Source organism: Patagioenas fasciata, chromosome 1 (genome assembly GCF_037038585.1).
Source record: "Patagioenas fasciata isolate bPatFas1 chromosome 1, bPatFas1.hap1, whole genome shotgun sequence".
In the NCBI taxonomy this organism is placed as follows: domain Eukaryota; kingdom Metazoa; phylum Chordata; class Aves; order Columbiformes; family Columbidae; genus Patagioenas; species Patagioenas fasciata.
Genome location: NC_092520.1, coordinates 12,869,489 through 12,887,123, shown reverse-complemented (window position 1 = coordinate 12,887,123; position 17,635 = coordinate 12,869,489). Strand labels below are relative to the sequence as shown.

Below are 17,635 nucleotides of genomic sequence, written 5' to 3'. Positions count from 1 at the left end.
GAAAAATGACAAAATAGGATGGATTAATAACTGGCCGTAGTATGGGTGATGATAACCTCCACTTCAGGCACCTTTTGTGCTTTCCAGGGAGACTGGGTGCCCAGGCAGAGCGGGGACATACACAGTGTGGCCTGGGAAAGGGCTCCCCATAGTGACCGCTACCATGGCAGGGACAGAGTCACCTTTTTCTTTCAGTTTCCAAATCATCTAACTGCCCAGCAGCAAGCATTTTTCTATCTTGAAAAGCATCAGGTAGATTTTTTACTCCTAAACAAGCAGGATTTATGCTGAGAAGCTACATGGAAAAAGAGGGAATAGAGTTGTGGCCTAAAACAGGTACCATCTGTAGAAAGAGAAGTTTGCTTTGCCAGGGCTGTTCCTGCCCCATCCAGTCCCTTCTGCCTGGCTCCTGGGCTGGCTGCTACTACAGCCACAATCATCAAATGTCATCCTTACACTCCTATAAAACAAGCCCGCAAGGAACACAGCTTCCAAACGGCGAGAGAAGTCTGGCAGGGCAGCCTCTTCCCATGAGTATAAGGTTAAACTGTCTTGTTAGAAAAATATCTTGGCTAGGCCTCAGGGAATCTTTTTGTTTCCAGAGTTGCAGTTTATGAGGTTGTCACATGGCTGGTAACTGCAGGCTAAGCCCAATGTCTTCCTAAAATGGCTGTGAAAAATAAACCTCTATCCTCTTGGCTGCTGCCAACGAGTCCTACATACCATGCTTGCTGTTGCCTTCTACAAAGTCCTTCGTGGAATTAAAATCATCAGGATCCTTATGAAGGTATGTTTCGATATTTTCTTTCAAGTACCAGGATTCGTTTTCATCGAACACCATAAACAGAAGGGTAAATTCACGGTCAATGTCTTTCCTTACTCCTCTTTCATCTAGGACTCCTTTTCTGCAAACTACGAGGGGCCCAATCAGACCACTGTATGTGTCCTGAAATAAAATAAATATATGCATTACAAATTTTCTACTTCATTCTGTCATGAAATAGATACAGATCAACTACAGATTAAATAAAGGTGAAATTCCATTTTCCTGTCAGAAGAGAAAAAAATCATGATTGTCTGATTAGATATATCTTTCTCTACATGTTCTTATGTTAACATATCAAAGCAATGTTTTGCCTTCACCCAAAATCCCTTCAATGATTCTTTAAGGAGGGAATCACATTACAATGGTGTATTCCCGTGGATTTCAGTAGATTAAATTAGCCAGGCATGTGCAACTGTTACCAGAGACGACAAAGCATCCAACTCTACATTTTTCCTCTAGCCTGTGGTTCTTGCATAAACAACAAGCAGGATCCTTTCAGAAACATTATGCAAGGCAGGATGCTTTATCCAGAGCAATGTAAACTTTAATGACCATTTCATGGTTACCTTCACAAAATTCGCTGTTGAATAATAAACCCAAGTGATACAGTTTGGATCTGTTTTACCAGGGCCAGATCGTTCTGGGACGTTCCACCTGTACGTGTTTATTTCCCCTGAAACAGAGAGAACAATTTTACCAAGAGCAGCTGGGTATTAGAGGCTTTGAATAGTATGGAACTGGGATCTGCTACCCTTCTCATCAAAAAATGATCTCTATCAAAAGTATCTGTGTAAGCATGCAGCAGTGGGATGTGGGCATGATTCTGCCTTTTAGAAGGTCAGTGAGGTTCCAGTGGTGTAAATGAAGGCAGATAGCTCCCACAAGAGGAGATCTGCAAATGTGGCATCCCCCAGAGGGAAGTTTACAGATAAGACTTTTTATCTCTCTCTGTGGGCAAAACTTGTATCAGGTCAATGATCTTGTATGCCAATGCTTAATGTCAGTTGAAGGTGTCAGGAGCCAAGCTTCAGAAAATATTTCTGGAATTTTATCAGTAGAAAAGGGAACACAGACACGGCAGTTGCCCCTGGGATTTTGCAGATGGTGCTGCAGTAGCGTGGCAGCTCTGGGGCTGGAGAGATCTGGGTATGTACCAACCTGCTGCCTGGGAGCAACAACGGAGTTGTCCCTCTCCCAGCTGAGCCTTCTCTCCTCAGCACTTACTGGAGAAACCGTTCCTTCCCAAAAGCCATCACCTCTGCCATGTCTTCCCTGAGATGAGATTCCCTGACCTCTGATTTGATTAAAAAAGCCAATCTGATGGGGAAATTATTAATTTGGGAGAGGATCAGTTCTCTTCGCCAAACAAATACACCTATGTTCAGATGAACTGCCTGCGCTGTGTGTCCCTGCTTTGTTGTGGTTTGGTTTGGTTTGGTTTTTTGCTGGTATTTCAGGGAAGTGTAGGAGACCAAGATGTTCCAACACCTCCACCTTTTAAGTGGTGGATAAACACTGAGTCAGGCAGTGTCTGGCCCAAAATTATTTCAGGGTGACAAACCCCAAGAACAGCTGTGGATCCATTGTGAGACAGGGGAAAACAAAGGAATCACAGAACTCTTGGCCATGGTCTTAGTACAGCTACAACTCAACAGCTGCCAACAGCTGTGGGCATAAGGGCAAAGGAGAGTTTTCAAGCTTACATGGTTGTGAAGTGACTGAGCCTAGTTTTGTGTCACTGAGACACTGCACATGGATCATGCAATAGTGAGCTTTATTGTACAGCACTAACTACAAGAAGTGGTGATTCTTGGTTATTATACTATATGAAATGAGTTTCATGTAGATGTTGCAATATCGTTTAATCTTACAGGAGAAGAACCTTCTGTTTATTATAACATGGGTTTATGTACTTCAACAGAGATGAGAAAGGCTTTCAAGACACAGCATCACACTAACAGGACAGAAAACAAACAATAAAGCCTTCAGTCTCAGAGGCGTTCATGTCACGGAGACATACACAAAGGAAGAGTTTGTCATGGACCTGTATCCAATCTACATGTCATCACCTCTTTAGAAGGTGTGATACGAAGAGAGAGCCTCGCCATGGTCCTTCATCACTTCCTTGCTTTTTACTCCTCACTTTGGGATGTTTGGAGGCTGTAGATGAAAAAATCTCCTCTGTACTGAAAACCTTAGACACTTCAGGTGGCATCAAAGACCTATCTTTGAAGGGCAAATGAAACATAACCCCTGAAAAGACTGATAAACAAGAGGAAAATGGATGTTTTCTCCCTTCTTGCTGCTGGGTAAATGGAGCAATGGAGAGGGAGGAAACAAAGCTGTGACAGCTGAGAACTATTTTGGCTTAGGCTGCCATGGATCTGTTCTCCGCATCTCTTTACCATGCCACCCACAGCCTCTTGAGGAGCTGGCAGTACTCTCAGAAGCACGATTTAGCAGGACATAAAACTGTCTGATGACTGGTTCAGGATTTAGTAGAACTAGTTGGGCTCTGGGGAGCTAGGGGTGAGCAGTCCAGCCTGACTTAGGAAGATTGCAAGGATTTTGAGATGATGGTGGTGGGAACTGAAGAGTCCAGGAATTATTCATGTTTTGAGGGACCTGTTTTCTGTATTAACTACTGTTTTCAAACTCCTAAGGAAAAGTCTGCCCTCAGATCTTGCTGAAGGGTCTTTTTCTTTGGCTTCCTGTTAAACACGGACACCTTCCCTTGTCTAACTCATCCCAAGCCTGCTCCCATGTGGACACAGGAGACATGACAGTGTTGTTCCCAGAGTTACACCTTAACTGTCGACAAAACAGCATTGACAACATCATGGACCAAATAACAAAATAAGGGAGTCATATAAATCATCTATATTAACCACAGGTGTTCTTTCATCAAACTCCAGCAAGGAAGACACTGGAGACATGGCCATGGGTCTGTGTGTGATTATACTGTATTGATACAGCTTCCTACAGGAAATAGATTTCAGATTCCAGGAAGGTTTAGTACATCAGAATTTCTTTTTGCTTAGTTTCACACTTAAGCTCACAGATGACATGAAAAAATTGCATGGGTGATGGAAAGAAAACTGTGTACATTTTGAATTGACTATAATACCTGGATTTCAGTTTGGCTTCCTACTGAAATACAAAACCCAGGATAAAGGCTGAGAGAGTTGGGGTTGTTCAGCCTGGAGAAGGGAAGGCTCCGGGGAGACCTTGTTGTGGCCTTTCCATACTTAAAAGGGCCCTATAAGAAGGATAGGGACAGACTTTTTACTAGGGCCTGTTGTGATAGGACAAGGGGTTATGGTTTTAAACTAAAGGAGGGGAGATTTAGGTTAGAAAAGATAAAGAAATTTTATACACTGAGGGTGGTGAAACCCTGGCCCAGGTTGCCCAGAGAGGTGGTGGATGCCCCATCCCTGAACACACTCAAGGCCAGGCTGGACGGGGCTCTGAGCAACCTGATCTGGTGAAGATGTCCCTGCTCATGGCAGGGGTTGGACTGGATGAGCTTTGAAGGTCCCTTCCAACCCAAGCTATTCTGTGATTCTATGATGACTCTATGAAAACTGAAGTACAAAAACTGTAACAGGTATTTTTCCATAAGAAAAAAATCAAACGCTGTGAGAATTATTTTCTAGTATTTTCCTCACTGGAAACTGAGGCATATTTGGTACACTTCCTCAAAGGCTTTTAAATCACATGACAGTGATATTTTGCATGTTGTGCATCAGCTCTGAATGCAAACACCAATTCTGTGCAGATTAAGAGGGAGGCAGAGTTAACATCACCAACTGCAACTCTACCAATGAGTTTCTCTGTTTTTGATACATCGTTGGCATGTCAGTCTGGAGCAAATGCAGTGCTGGCTTACACTTCTCTTGCCATGATTATGGGCCTGCTTTTGCTTTTTTTGGATGTCATCCAGTGATATTACATTCCTGTTTCTACCCTTGATAGGATCAAAGGTCCATTCTTTGCCCAAACATGCCTGCTTGATCCAGAACCTATATGTATAACAACACAGAATTGTGTCCGAATAAACACAAGGGTATTATTCCTGCAAATACATTTAGATACGCGTAAGCTTGAAAGAGGGATTAGAATCCATGTGCTAAAATGCTTTTATAGATTTATAGCTCAAAAGAAAAAGAAGAAAGAAGAGCCTTACCAGGGAGGGTAATTGGTGTCTCAGGTTGTTCTTCACAACCCACCTCTTCTATACCATGAGCACTTACTGAATAAGGCCTGCTGGCTTTGTTCTTAAATATGATCAGTACAGAGTCACCAACCTCGGCATGGAGTAACGGCCCTAAAATAAAAGACATCAGTGATTAATACTGCTGTTTTGAGTTTAACAAACTTTCAACAGCTTGGCCTAGGCCAGGAGCCAAGGTCTTTCTCAAAACCCTCAGGCTTTTCTTTCAGCAAAGCAATCAAAGTCGGTTTGTTATCTCAGCTGATGAAAAGCTCTGTATATATAAATAATCTTTTCTCTTTTTGGTCAATGAGAAGAATTGTTCAGTCTGGAGACAAGTTTTTGGACAGCTTGTTTTTAAGGAAAATTCATGTGAATGGTTTTTGTGTCTTTCAAGATTTTATTTCTTTTGCTGGCAACAGCCTTTGTTTTTGGTTTTTTTTCGCTTTTGTACTGCAAAAAAGAAAATGGAAAATATATTCCTAGGGATTGTGGACTACTTTATCATCAGTTGTTGCCCACTTCTTATCCCATTAAAAACATGAGTTGATCATTATTTTATGGCACGCAAAAAGTTTTGTCTTGCCCAATTTCAGATACAAATCCAGCCCTGAATATTGACTTAATCTGCCTACAAGAGTGTCCCCCACTTTACATACTCTCATGTTAAGGTGAAACCAGGAATCACTGTTTTGGCATCCTCCCTGTTACTACTCCTTATAAAAGGCCTTAGTTATGTTTGAGAACGAATTCTCTAATTTAGAAAGCATCTTTATGCTCAGTAATTTTAGAAATCAGGTGTAAAATCACTGCTAATCAGTGTTTTTTGTCTTCCATGTTAACAAAGTTGGAAAACTGTGTTGATTTTGGAAAGCGATCCTTCCATCCATGAGACTCAGTATGTGAGCTGTGATAGCTACTTGCCCAGGATTTCCAAGTGTTCTTCCTCCTCTGACCTCACTTTGCGCTGTGTGAAATTGCCATTTGTGTACTCCCTGTAAACCACCTTCTTGTACTTTGAACCGATCAGGTCTTCTGCTTGGTTTAGGAAAACATGCCCATAACTGCAAAAGAAAAAAGAAAAAATTAAAAGAACTAAACCTTACATATCTAAAGGCTACAACTGTTGTGTTATTCACAACAGATGTGATTAGAATATACAGCTTGGTCCAGTGTGTTGATTGATGTGAAGCCATTGGTGCTGCAAGAGATTTTAAACAGTAAATAACAACAGTGATAATTCTCACTAAATGTGCACCCTCTTTGCATTCACCACAAACTTTTGGGAACACAAATCCTTCACCAGAGCTGTCAGAGATAAATTTAAGCTAAGAGTGGGTTTGGCCACTTCAGCTGCATCTTCCGCTCCAAAGAGGATATAAAAGATACTGCCTGTCCCTGCAAACCTGAATCCTCTTATCACAATGGCTGCTTTCACTATCTTGGCTATCAGCCACCCACAGAGGATGACAACTGAAGCCTAACCATTTCCAAAGCAAAAGCCATCATCTGAGATAACAGTGGGGTGCTTTACCCTGCCCCCCTGCTGCTGTGTAGGGCTGGATGCTTTCCCAGCATGAAGATAAAGTAAGAAATGTATTATATTTTCCCTTCTACATCCGGCAGAGAATGCTTTTTGTGTGCCTTCCAGGTTTCTACAGTCTCTCACAGTTTGTGGCAGCTCCTGTGAGATCCCAGAGGGACCAGTGGGATCACCAGCAGAGGACACTCACCACCAGCTGTGGAGGAGAGCATCCACCCTCTTCTGAGAGCAAGCACCCTCTTCTGAGAGCAGCTCTGTCTCCTGGCAGCTCATTTCCAAGGTGCCCTTGGCAGGGGAGTTGCGAGGCTGGCTCACAACATACTAAACAAAAGCAAAATAGTCGGCAAGAACGCTGATTATTGTAGTAATATACTGTGTGTGCAACAGCTGCTTTTGACAATAGTGGAGTTAACATTTTCTTCAAACAAGCTTCATCACTTGTGACTCTTTAGATATGTTTTCTAACAACTTCACCATACTCTTCCTCTTTAAAGGATGCAGTTCCCCAGACACTTTTCTAAGGTTTATTTTTGAAATATGTTCCTTGTACCTTTTTGGTTTCACCAAAGTGCTCTCAGAGACCTTCCTGTGCAATATGATCTGGAATATGTATTTTCTGCATGCGTTTTTTATTCCTTAGCACAGTGCAGTGCAGATGTGATTCACTTGTGGCTGTTACTGCCTTCTGGCTTTACCAGGGGAGCCAGTGAAGTGGGCTCAGCGCCTCCCTAATGAGTCTGCAGTGCTTGCAGGGGTTCACATCTGGGACATGGGTCTCTTCTCTGTGAAAACCAGAGACTGTGGAGGGTGGAGAAGGGAGAGGAGGGGGCTTGGGGGCATCATTGTAGAGTTAAGCTAGGCCTGGGACATACACACGGATTTAGGGACTAGGAAGCCTTCTTGGGTTCAACAGCAATACAAAACACTCTGAGATGAAAACATTTGAAAATTCTGCCTATGAACTAGTTTAGTCTGAGGTTGTCTCTTTACAAACATGCTTGCTTTTTTTTGAGTGCCTTCTAAAAAGTGCAAGGCTGGCTTCATGAAAGGATGCTTCAAATGTCCCTCTCCACTATAAGTGTGTCCCATACCCAAAAGCATTTTTTACTTTGGGTACCTTTCCTCATTGCTGCTGACATTGTAAATGTTCGGTGCTGAGCTCTTATTTGAGGCATAGTCCCACTCCACCTCCTCTGCAGCAATGTAGTAGAGCCTCATGGCTCCGTGCTGCTGCTGGGCTCGGGTGGTGTTACGGCAGCTGCTGACCTCATAGAGATGTTTCATCCCACCAACAAAGTGATCAAAAGTCCTGCAAACCACTTTGAATGTACCTGGAAAGGAAAGCACATGAGATTTAGGCAATTTAAAAATACTTTAAAATGCAGCTTACCACATTAGGTCCTGTGCCTTGCACATCTCTGATCTTTCCTCAAACAAACCCAGGCTATGATGCTTCATGGAAAGCCAAGCAAAGGGATGCTTATGTCACACAGAGCCCACTGGCTTTGAAAAATTAAGGCGACTGGATGAGAAACTAGTTGATAAAATGGATATGCACCAATTATATCCTTTAGACACCACAAGGTCTATGGTCTCAAGGCATAAGAGGATGTGGACTCAGGCTGACATTCACACACTCAAGAGTAAACATGCAGATAAAATACTGCAGGGTTGTGGCCTGTAATTCCTACATTACAACAGGTTCTTCAACTAGAAGCGAAATGTGAATACAGTCACATATGGAGATCTGTAAGTCAGCAAGTAACACTTTTACTCCACAGGAAACACTAGCCTGTTCCATATTTGCTCAAAAATTTCCATAAATTACTTCTGACTGTTTGAGTTACATTAACTTAGCCAAGGGAGCTCTGAAAAGCAACTGATTAGATGGCTGGCAGCAGGAACAAGTTTGCCAGGAAGCCTTCACCAGCGCTGCCCGCACTGTGGACGTGCCCATAGAGAGCACAAGAAGACGTAGGAGAGATGTGCATTTCCAGCACTGATAATGACACAGAGAAACAGTGTGTGTGTTTCAGAAATGCTGTTTCCTTGTCCCTGAGCATGGAGCTGCTGTGCTGGGCTTGGGTGCATGAGGTTCTCCACGGAGCACCTGCAGCTGCCTGGTATAATCAGGCTAATGGAGGCCTCTTAGCAAGCTTGCAATACAGACCCATTATACAAGAATGCCTCTAACAAACAGGAAGATGTTGTTTATAATCCTTTGTTTATATGCAACTATATGGTATAAAACTGATTGAGTTAAACTGCAACTTCCTGACCCTTTGCTCTACCTCCGTGAAAGGCCAAACCACCATGGGCCATTTTTTTGACAGCTCTGATGGTCAAAGGTTGCGATGACAGTGGGAGCATCTTTTGGCCTGTCCATGGTCAGATTTTAACATTTGTAATCTCCTTCCCATTTACTCAAGCAGAAGCTGACCACAATGCTCCACCTGCTATAACTCTTGGAAGAAGGAAAACACTCTACAGCTACTTCGTATGTGAGTCAGAGATGGAACCAAAATTAGAAGCACAGCTTTGTCCAGACTGGATATCAGTTCATTCCTTGTGCTTCTAGGGCAAAATTGATGAAAAAGATAAAGTAACATGCAGTTAAAGAAAATAACAGGTGTTGATGGTTGAAAATATCTAATCATTCATTCAGTTTGCCTTGTTGCCAGTAGACAGTTAGCTGGTAAAAAAATAGTATCTCCTAGAATACATTGTTTAGTGTGAGTCCTGCAGTGCAGCTTCATGACAGGTGGTGGAAATGGATGGGGTATACATAAGAAAATCTGCTGTCTTACAAACATCAGCACCAGAGGTCTAACCCTGGTTTAACGCACAAACACAAGGCCAACAGATAATTCTATCAGGTGCTCTGGCTGAGTATGGCCCTTGGCATAACCTTGAACAACTCTGATGACCCCAGTTGACTTAAACAGAGTTGCACCAATGTAAAGAAAAGTCACGTTGCACTCTTTGGCATGAAGCTTGTTTGAAGAGCTTCCACCAAAGAGTTTGTCCCCTGTGAGTCTCAAGAATGTATCATTGGATTACACATGAGAATTAAACGTATCTCAAGGGGGACAAAGACATTAGTTGGACTCAATGATTCTTGTGGGTCACTTCCAACTCAGGACATTCTACAATTCTGTGATTGTATCTTTAATGTATCCGCTTCTGAAGAAACTTCTGAAGACTAACTATTACTGAATAACTATTATTGAAGTCCTAAAATACATTAGATAGTGCAGATTGTCTACACAGCATTTAATTCTATCTTCACTAAAAAATCCTGTTTTGAGAGTTTTAGAAATTCTGTGACCTTCCTGTTAGCTATCTGTCTGCCTGATGCTCTGCCTGTCCCAAGGTCACCAAAGCCCCTGCTCTTTGGTGCACATACACATTTAATTTACAGCACCTTCCCAAAAAAGTACACCAGCCTGAATTCTCCGCTATGCCAGGTCCCAAATGGTCTCCATGCTTTCAGCCTCCATCATGCAGAGCAGAGCATATCGTCAACTGTTATTTTGGCTGCCTGGTTTCTGCACATCCTGCACCACCAAGATAAGCTCATGAACGTACCCACGCGGTCTGGCTGCATCAGCGCTGTACCCGATAAATGAGGAAACAAGGCCAGCCCATCCCTCGTCGTCCCTCTCAGGTCGATGGTGTTTCCTTGGAAATGGACCCCATGCATGTCGTAGTGGCTGCCCAGCCCAATGAGGTGCCAGGACACCCTGTCATCCTTGCACATGGCCAGGCCTGGCAGGTTACCAAACAAGTAACCATTGACAGCTGGAAGAGAAGGAAAGAACCTGGTTGGCAGCAGGTCAATGGAAACTCATCACAGAGCCTCCTACCACCTTCCCAGAAAGAAAATCACAACTCAGCAAGTTGTGGCATTAGCTAAAGGAGGCTTTTATGAAGCAAAGGTAGCACTGGATGATACCAAATTAATGCCTAAATGCTATTCCTATAAACTCTGATCTTCTACCTTTCTTTTTAGCCTGTAAATTCTTGTAATAGCCTTCTGCAGTGATATAACACTTTTCCTCCAAGCTTTTCAGGGTGCCTCACAGACACCAGGTAAGTGTTTAAATTAGGTACCTCCTTTCAGCCTGGAGAATGTATAACCAGCTCATTGAGGCCATGGAGTCAGCCATAAAGTGTCCAAGTCATAAATTCAGTTCTGATGGAACCTTTTGATGTGATTTTAACCACTTTTACTTCCAAAATGGATGTCTTTCTTCCACAAGGGTGTTACGAAGCTAAACCCCCTAATCCTCAAATGGTCTCTGTGATCACTGTGTGAAAGATATTATGGCAGAATAAAACTATACTATGAGATACCACCTCATAATGGAAGAATAAAATAGATGGGTCCAGAAAGCCCTGAGGTTCTCTTAACAATATATATTCTCAATGCTCTTTGGAAAACTAAAGCAAAGAGAGGTTATGTGATTTGCTCAAGTCTGTCATGTCAGGAATAACTAGGAGGACAAGTCAGAGAGAGGGTATCTGAAGTCAGATACTTACACCCAGAAGTGATGTTTTAAAATATTATGGGCCATTCCTCTAGTCTTTGCCTCTCCTCTGCCAGAGAGGGTCATTGCCGACGTGAGAGCTGCCCGAGGAGGGCAGGTCGACCTTCATTGTCTGAGTCAGTGCCAAGGCCAATAGTGACATTTAAATCACCAGTGACCGTTGGCAGCTGGTGCCTGATGCTGGCATTATGCCCTTTTATACACTCAGGTGTTTTCTCTAAAAGCTACATGCTGGTCACTGTCTCCAGGTGTAGTTGTTAGGTAGATGCATTCATTGCTAATGTGACTAAGGTTTCAAAATGCATTCCAAGAGAATCAGGAGGCAGCCATAAGCTGACTAACAGCCTTCCACCTCACCCTCCCGTGCGCTGCAGTTGGCTATGAAGGATGATAAAATCTACCAGCTCCTCTTCCTAATATAATTAAAGAAAAGATCTCATGAACAGATATTGGATATTTCATACCATGCATTTTGTTGGATTCCTTGAAATCTGCATCATTTTCATCTACTTTTGAAGGGTCTCCAGTAAACGCTTCGATATTCTTGTTCAAATACCAGCTGTCATTCTCATCGAAGATTGAAAAGAGGAGGTAAAATTCTCTGTCTATTCCTTTCTGTAGCCAAGAAGAAAGCCAAGACATGAAGAAAAAAGTCTGTGCAGAATTACCAAAGCGTTTGTTTTTTTTTTTAAAAAAAACCAAAGCTTTCTTTCCCCCTAAAATTGTAACCACCTCCTTAGTATGTTCTGGTAGAGGCAGGGGTTAGCACACTTCCATCAGCCAGAAGGATAAAGAAAGTGTCCATTACTTATTTAGGATAGTTAGATGCATTCATTGCTAGTAAGTGCATGGAAAAGATGGAAAACCTAGGGCTGATCCAGAAAACTGGGGAATGACAGTATCATCTTCCTAACCATCCCCCTAGGTCAGGTTTTGCCCTGAGAAATGACTTTTTTTAATCTCTTAACTGGGCGAACTGGCCAATGTGGGAACCCCCCCCCGTGCACCATTGTGTTGCCAGGGACAGGCGGATATTCACGTTGAGCACCTGCATCCCGTCGTGGTTCAGCGTGTTCTTCCGACAGACCAGTAAAGGCCCCACGAGGCCAGAGTTGGTGTCCTTGACAGCATCGGTGGCCGAGTAGTACAGATAGGTCAAGCATGGGGGGTCAACCTCTGACGGACCTCCATTTTCAGGCACCCTCCATTTGTATGTGAAGGTTTCACCTGGCTTAACGTGGGCTCCTGGCTTCAGATAGCCTGCAGAGAGAAAAATGAGGAGCATCAAGGTTATGGGAAGGTTTTATCTGCTTGAACATAAGCATTAGCTGGGAGTCAGACATAGCTGCTGATTTCTGTGGACTGCCTCCCCTCCTTGCAGCCACAGCTGGAAAACCATTCCACAGTCGGGGTACTTATGCCATGGGGACATCTAACCAGAGTCTTGTGCCATGGGGACAACCAAACCTGTTCCCTGCAGAACAAGTTTAGCTGCTTCACCCAGACACCTTCCAACACTATCTGGATTATCTGGATTCAATCAGCAAGTCATGCAAAGCTCATCCTTGGGTTTAAATGGCTTCCACTAATCTTTTTGGCTTACCTGCCCTATAATGAGATTAATCTGTGGTATGAACACAGACTCCAGCTTTTCATTAAGCACCAACAAAGCAATTACATCAGTGAGTGGAGCTGCATCCATGGCTGCTTAGAAATTTGAATTCAAATTTCATCCTGGTAACTGTTTCTTTCTGATTTTGTAGCAATGCACAGGAACCTCTGTCAGAGTGTCTGGAAGAAGCTATTTTTAAAATATTTGGGCCATTGTCTGCTGCTTTGCACAGAGTGGATTTAGAACCACTTGTATAATTCAACCACTGTAAGAGTGTTGGTGTCCACTCAGAGGGGACTTACAAAATGGACTTGAAAGGAAAGTTGGGAAAAGGGGTCAGCCCTCTACCTTTTGTAGAAAAAACAACACGTGCTAAGTAAACTTTTTGGTCTTTGCTAGGTGGAAGATCAAACCAGAAATTTGGTTTAACGCTTAGGCAACCATTGACTGGATTTTCTCAGCACAGTCAAATGTGTCAAGCAGCAGCATATTGCGCTGATCTGATACTCCTCTCTAATACTCCAAGAGAATCCTCTCAGAAACTTAGATGTGAGTGAAAAATATCAGTATTACATTTAAACATACTATTTGTCACAAACCGCAATACAAAGTAGGGTACTCCTGTTACATTATGAGATGCCACTGGATTCATCCTGCAACAGTTTTCAGTAAGCAGAAGAATACTGTTTCGGAGTTAAAAACCCTCTGAGACTGGACAAGTGGTAAATGCAGCATGGAAGAATATTTCCTAAGAGCACAACTTCAAAAATGTCTTTAGACATCTGTAGATATCTCTAGATATATTTATGTACAGTGTTTGCACAGGAACAAGCTGCACTCCATGCACATCCTTTGAAAAATCATGGACCTTCAGTGTAAACCTACAGCCCCTGTAGGGCCTCTCCATGTATACACTTGTAGATAGATACTATGGAAATCCAAGACACAAGGGTTACAAGGAGAGAAGGACCAGAAAGGTCATTGATGGATCTGGAGTCAAGTTCCTCTCCAAAGATCCAGAAGTGTGCAGCTCGCACTGCTGCTGAATTGTAGAATTTAGTTTGATTTTACTCTACACAAAAGGATGCAATGCTGATGGGCACTATTACTGGGGAGTGTTAAATGAAAGCACAACAGGACTGTGAGCAGAGGGAAGCTGCACTTCTACCAGGGAACTACGTCTGCCACGGGTGGCACCAGGACGTGTGCAGATGAATTCAAGGCTGAACTCAAGCCAGTTGTTCTGTGATGCACCAGGGCTTGCTGGTATATTGGTTGTGTTGCAAGGTCAGCAGCTAGAGGGAACAGAATTTATTAAAGCCTTTTGAATTAATTTTCTTGTATGATGTTATGAGTTTTACGTGTTGACCTAAGTATCTTAGCATAGTTCTCAAAAGAGGGATTATGTTGTGTGAGTTTCTTTCTGATGTGTTGTTGTGGAAACAAAGCAATTCAGACAAGAAGAAACCTACCTTTCTTTTTGGTGCTGCAAATGCAGCAAAAGCTTTTTGAGAGACCACAATATTATCTCTGTAGATGCTACGGATGAGATTCAGACCACCTTACTTCAGCCCTCTAAAGCTTAGTCCTTAACCCAAATCTAGGCTCCTTCTGTAGTTGAAAGAGATAGAAAGACATCTCCAAAGAGTGACCTACTGTTTGCTAAAATAGGTGTTCAAAGTAAATGGGACTTCTCACCGCTGAAGAGTTTGTTTCTTGTCACTGACTGAAAAAGGCACCTACCAATTAAGCGTGACATTTAACATTTAACGGTTAAACTTAGATGTTAAAGGTCCTGTCCTTGCACAAAATGAGAGGTAGCCTTTGGTAAATGCCCCATTTCAGCATTTACATATTTATAAGAATTAATAAGAATTATGACTGCTTCATATTCCAGGTCAATCGGATAAAAGATGTTTCTGACACTGACTATCCTGGCAGCAAAGCAACGGCAATGCCCGACATGGATTAGAGAGTCAGCGATAAAGCCACCCAGACCATGTGGACAGCTATATCCAAAAATTCAGCAGGGGTGTCATACCGGATCAAAGCTTCATCATTCTGGAGCATGTCCAGAGGAGGCCAAGTGACTGCAGTTGAGTGATATTAGATTAGAATGAACATAAAGTGTACTGGGTTTGTGACTTTTGCTCAACATGGATCTCAGTTACTTTTAGATGCTTTGTCTGGCACATGTCCGAGGGGAAGAACCAGCGCATTGGCAGATTGGGGAGACTCACAGGCTGTGACATGTAGGGTAAATACAAACTAATCAAATCATCCATTTTGTGCCTTAGCATCCACAAAAAACGTAAACCTGCAGAGCAACAGGACATCTTTAGACTCAGGTATTCCGGATGTGATGATACAACAGTAAAGTCAAAACTTACCATCTAGGTAGGGAGCACCTTCTGACAGCTTGCTGAAACTCACACCGTGGGCCATAATGCTGTAGCTCCTTTTGGCTTTGTTGGCAAAAGTAACTAGCACTGTATCTCCCACTTCAGCTTTTATAACAGGGCCTTAAAAAAAGAGGAAAGGTGTAAGAGGAACTGCCCTCTGACATTATTTCCATCTGAACAAGAGAGGGCTGACTGATAGCTGCATGCGCAAAAATTCCCCTCTGGATCCAAGTGGATCTGCATTCAAACCCAATGTAATGAGAGGAGGGGAAAACTTTCACTGTACCAAGTATTCCCAAGTGCTTCATATCCTCTGACCGAACTTTCCTCTTACTGAACGTTGCGTCAGTGTATTCCACATAGCGAACTTTCCAGTATTGCCCTCCTATTCTGTCAATCCCTTGTGTGAAATATATTGCAGATTCACTGTGGAATTAACAAATCAGACTGGTTAAATAACTGGAGGTTCAGGCAAAACACTTCATTAAGGATAAAGTTATTACTCTAGCCACAGGAGAAACATCCTCCCGAGTTAGTAGTTTGCATACACGTTTATAGCAGACAAGTGAAAATATTACTGGTCTGAATTACAGTTTTGAATTAGTGAACAAATAGGCATTCATTTTGCATTAGATTTCCATGTATTTAACCTCATTTACTTAGGGCAAGATCTATGTCAACTTACCCCTAACTACCAGTATAGGTTCCAGTATAGGTTGGGAAATTACATATTAGAGAGCAGTGTAGGGGAAAGGGACCTGGGGGTCCTGGTGGACAACAGGATGACCATGAGCCAGCACTGTGCCCTTGTGGCCAGGAAGGTCAATGGCATCCTCGGGTGTATTACAAGGGGGGTGGTTAGTAGATCGAGAGAGGTCCTCCTTCCCCTCTACTCTGCCGTGATGAGACCCCATCTGGAATATTGTGTCCAGTTCTGGGCCCCTCAGTTCCAGAAGGACAGGGAACTCCTGGAGAGGGTCCAGCGTAGGGCAACAAAGATGATCAAGGGAGTGGAGCACCTCCCTTATGAAGAAAGGCTGAGGGAGCTGGGTCTCTTTAGTTTGGAGGAGACTGAGGGGTGACCTCATTAATGTTTATAAATATATAAAGGGTGAGTGCCATGAGGATGGAGCCAGGCTCTTCTCAGTGGCAAACAATGATAGCACAAGGAGCAATGGGATCAAGCTGGAACACAAGAGGTTCCACTTAAATTTGAGAAAAAACTTCTTCTCAGTGAGGGTGACAGACACTGGAACAGGCTGCCCAGGGAGGTTGTGGAGTCTCCTTCCCTGGAGACATTCAAAACCCGCCTGGACACCTTCCTGTGCGACCTCACCTAGGTATTCCTGCTCCAGCAGGGGGATTGGACTAGATGATCTTTTGAGGTCTCTTCCAATCCCAAACATACTGTGATACCTCAGGGCAAGACCTGTACCATTGCTTGTGCACAATGTGTCTCTAAGCCTCCTTAGTTTTCCTGGGAGATACTGTAATACAATTCATCTTCATCAGTAATAGCAGGGGCAAAAATCTACCATTATGGCACCTCTGAGATACAGTGATAGGAGGTGTGAAATCTGCCTGAGGAGTCTTGACGTAGGGTCATTAACTCTGCTGAACTTTGCATACCTCACCCAGGCTCACTTTCTCTATGGACTTAATGAAGCAAGATAAGTGCTTCCAGGAGGCAACTCCAAGTGCTGCAGTTACAAATCTAACTCCCCGACAAAGTTATGTAAATCCATTCCTCCCTGCCCTTTCAATTAAAATTAATAACAGTGCAAGACCTAGCCCTGGTGAATCACTGGGGAAGTCTCACCCAGACTCCTGAAATTAAAGCAAAATAGGAGAGGACAAGAAAGCTTACCTGCCAGTGGCATTTAAACCCTGCCCAGTGAATTTATCATAACCGTCAGGTCCATAATTCCAGAGCACTTCTTCAGCAGCGATATAGTATCTTCTCTTGTGGCTGAATGGTGAAGGTCGAGACAGGTTTTTTTTGCAGATTTGAACATCATACAGTGCCTCCATGCCACCTGGGAGGAGAAAGAGTCTGGAGACAGTCCTTGGCCAGCTGAGCAGTCAGGAATCTCATGGATACAAATACACATTCAAAACTCTCTAGGAGCTATGTGGATTGGAAACAATTGCTAGGGTAAATTTCTGTTTTTAAAGACTTCCTCCACCTACACTGGGCCAGACCCTAGCACCCTGCTCTTGCAAGGTGGTACATCACCCCACGGCTGAAACCCACTGCCATCAATGACACTCTTCAGTAGACTTATTTAATCAATTCCTTAATTTGGGTAAGGGGAGCAGAATGATTTTAGGGGTAAGAGTGCCTCCTGAAGTGTGCAAAATGGCATCACCTCCTCTTGACTTTCATCAAAACAGAGAGGCTGGTCATTACCATGCTGAAGATATTTGTTGCTTGCCAGAATCAAGTCCGTTTCGTATAAGGCAAATCCTACTGAAATCAATGTACAAGT

The 17,635-nt window shown here is 43.1% G+C and overlaps 1 protein-coding gene across 1 annotated transcript in view; it reads right to left on the bottom strand.

Annotated features, from left to right (window-relative positions):
* HEPHL1 (hephaestin like 1) overlaps nucleotides 1-17,635 on the bottom strand; it is a 34,814-nt gene that overhangs the window by 1,787 nt on the left and 15,392 nt on the right. Inside the window, exons 6-16 of the mRNA XM_065850788.2 lie at nucleotides 17,014-17,182; nucleotides 15,433-15,572; nucleotides 15,135-15,266; nucleotides 12,181-12,392; nucleotides 11,597-11,747; nucleotides 10,171-10,383; nucleotides 7,700-7,913; nucleotides 5,964-6,103; nucleotides 5,013-5,153; nucleotides 1,393-1,499; nucleotides 724-946 (exon numbers count right to left, since the gene is read on the bottom strand). Of these exons, the coding sequence (XP_065706860.2) occupies nucleotides 724-946; nucleotides 1,393-1,499; nucleotides 5,013-5,153; nucleotides 5,964-6,103; nucleotides 7,700-7,913; nucleotides 10,171-10,383; nucleotides 11,597-11,747; nucleotides 12,181-12,392; nucleotides 15,135-15,266; nucleotides 15,433-15,572; nucleotides 17,014-17,182 (1,842 nt within the window). The remainder of the gene's footprint in view (nucleotides 1-723; nucleotides 947-1,392; nucleotides 1,500-5,012; nucleotides 5,154-5,963; nucleotides 6,104-7,699; nucleotides 7,914-10,170; nucleotides 10,384-11,596; nucleotides 11,748-12,180; nucleotides 12,393-15,134; nucleotides 15,267-15,432; nucleotides 15,573-17,013; nucleotides 17,183-17,635) is intronic.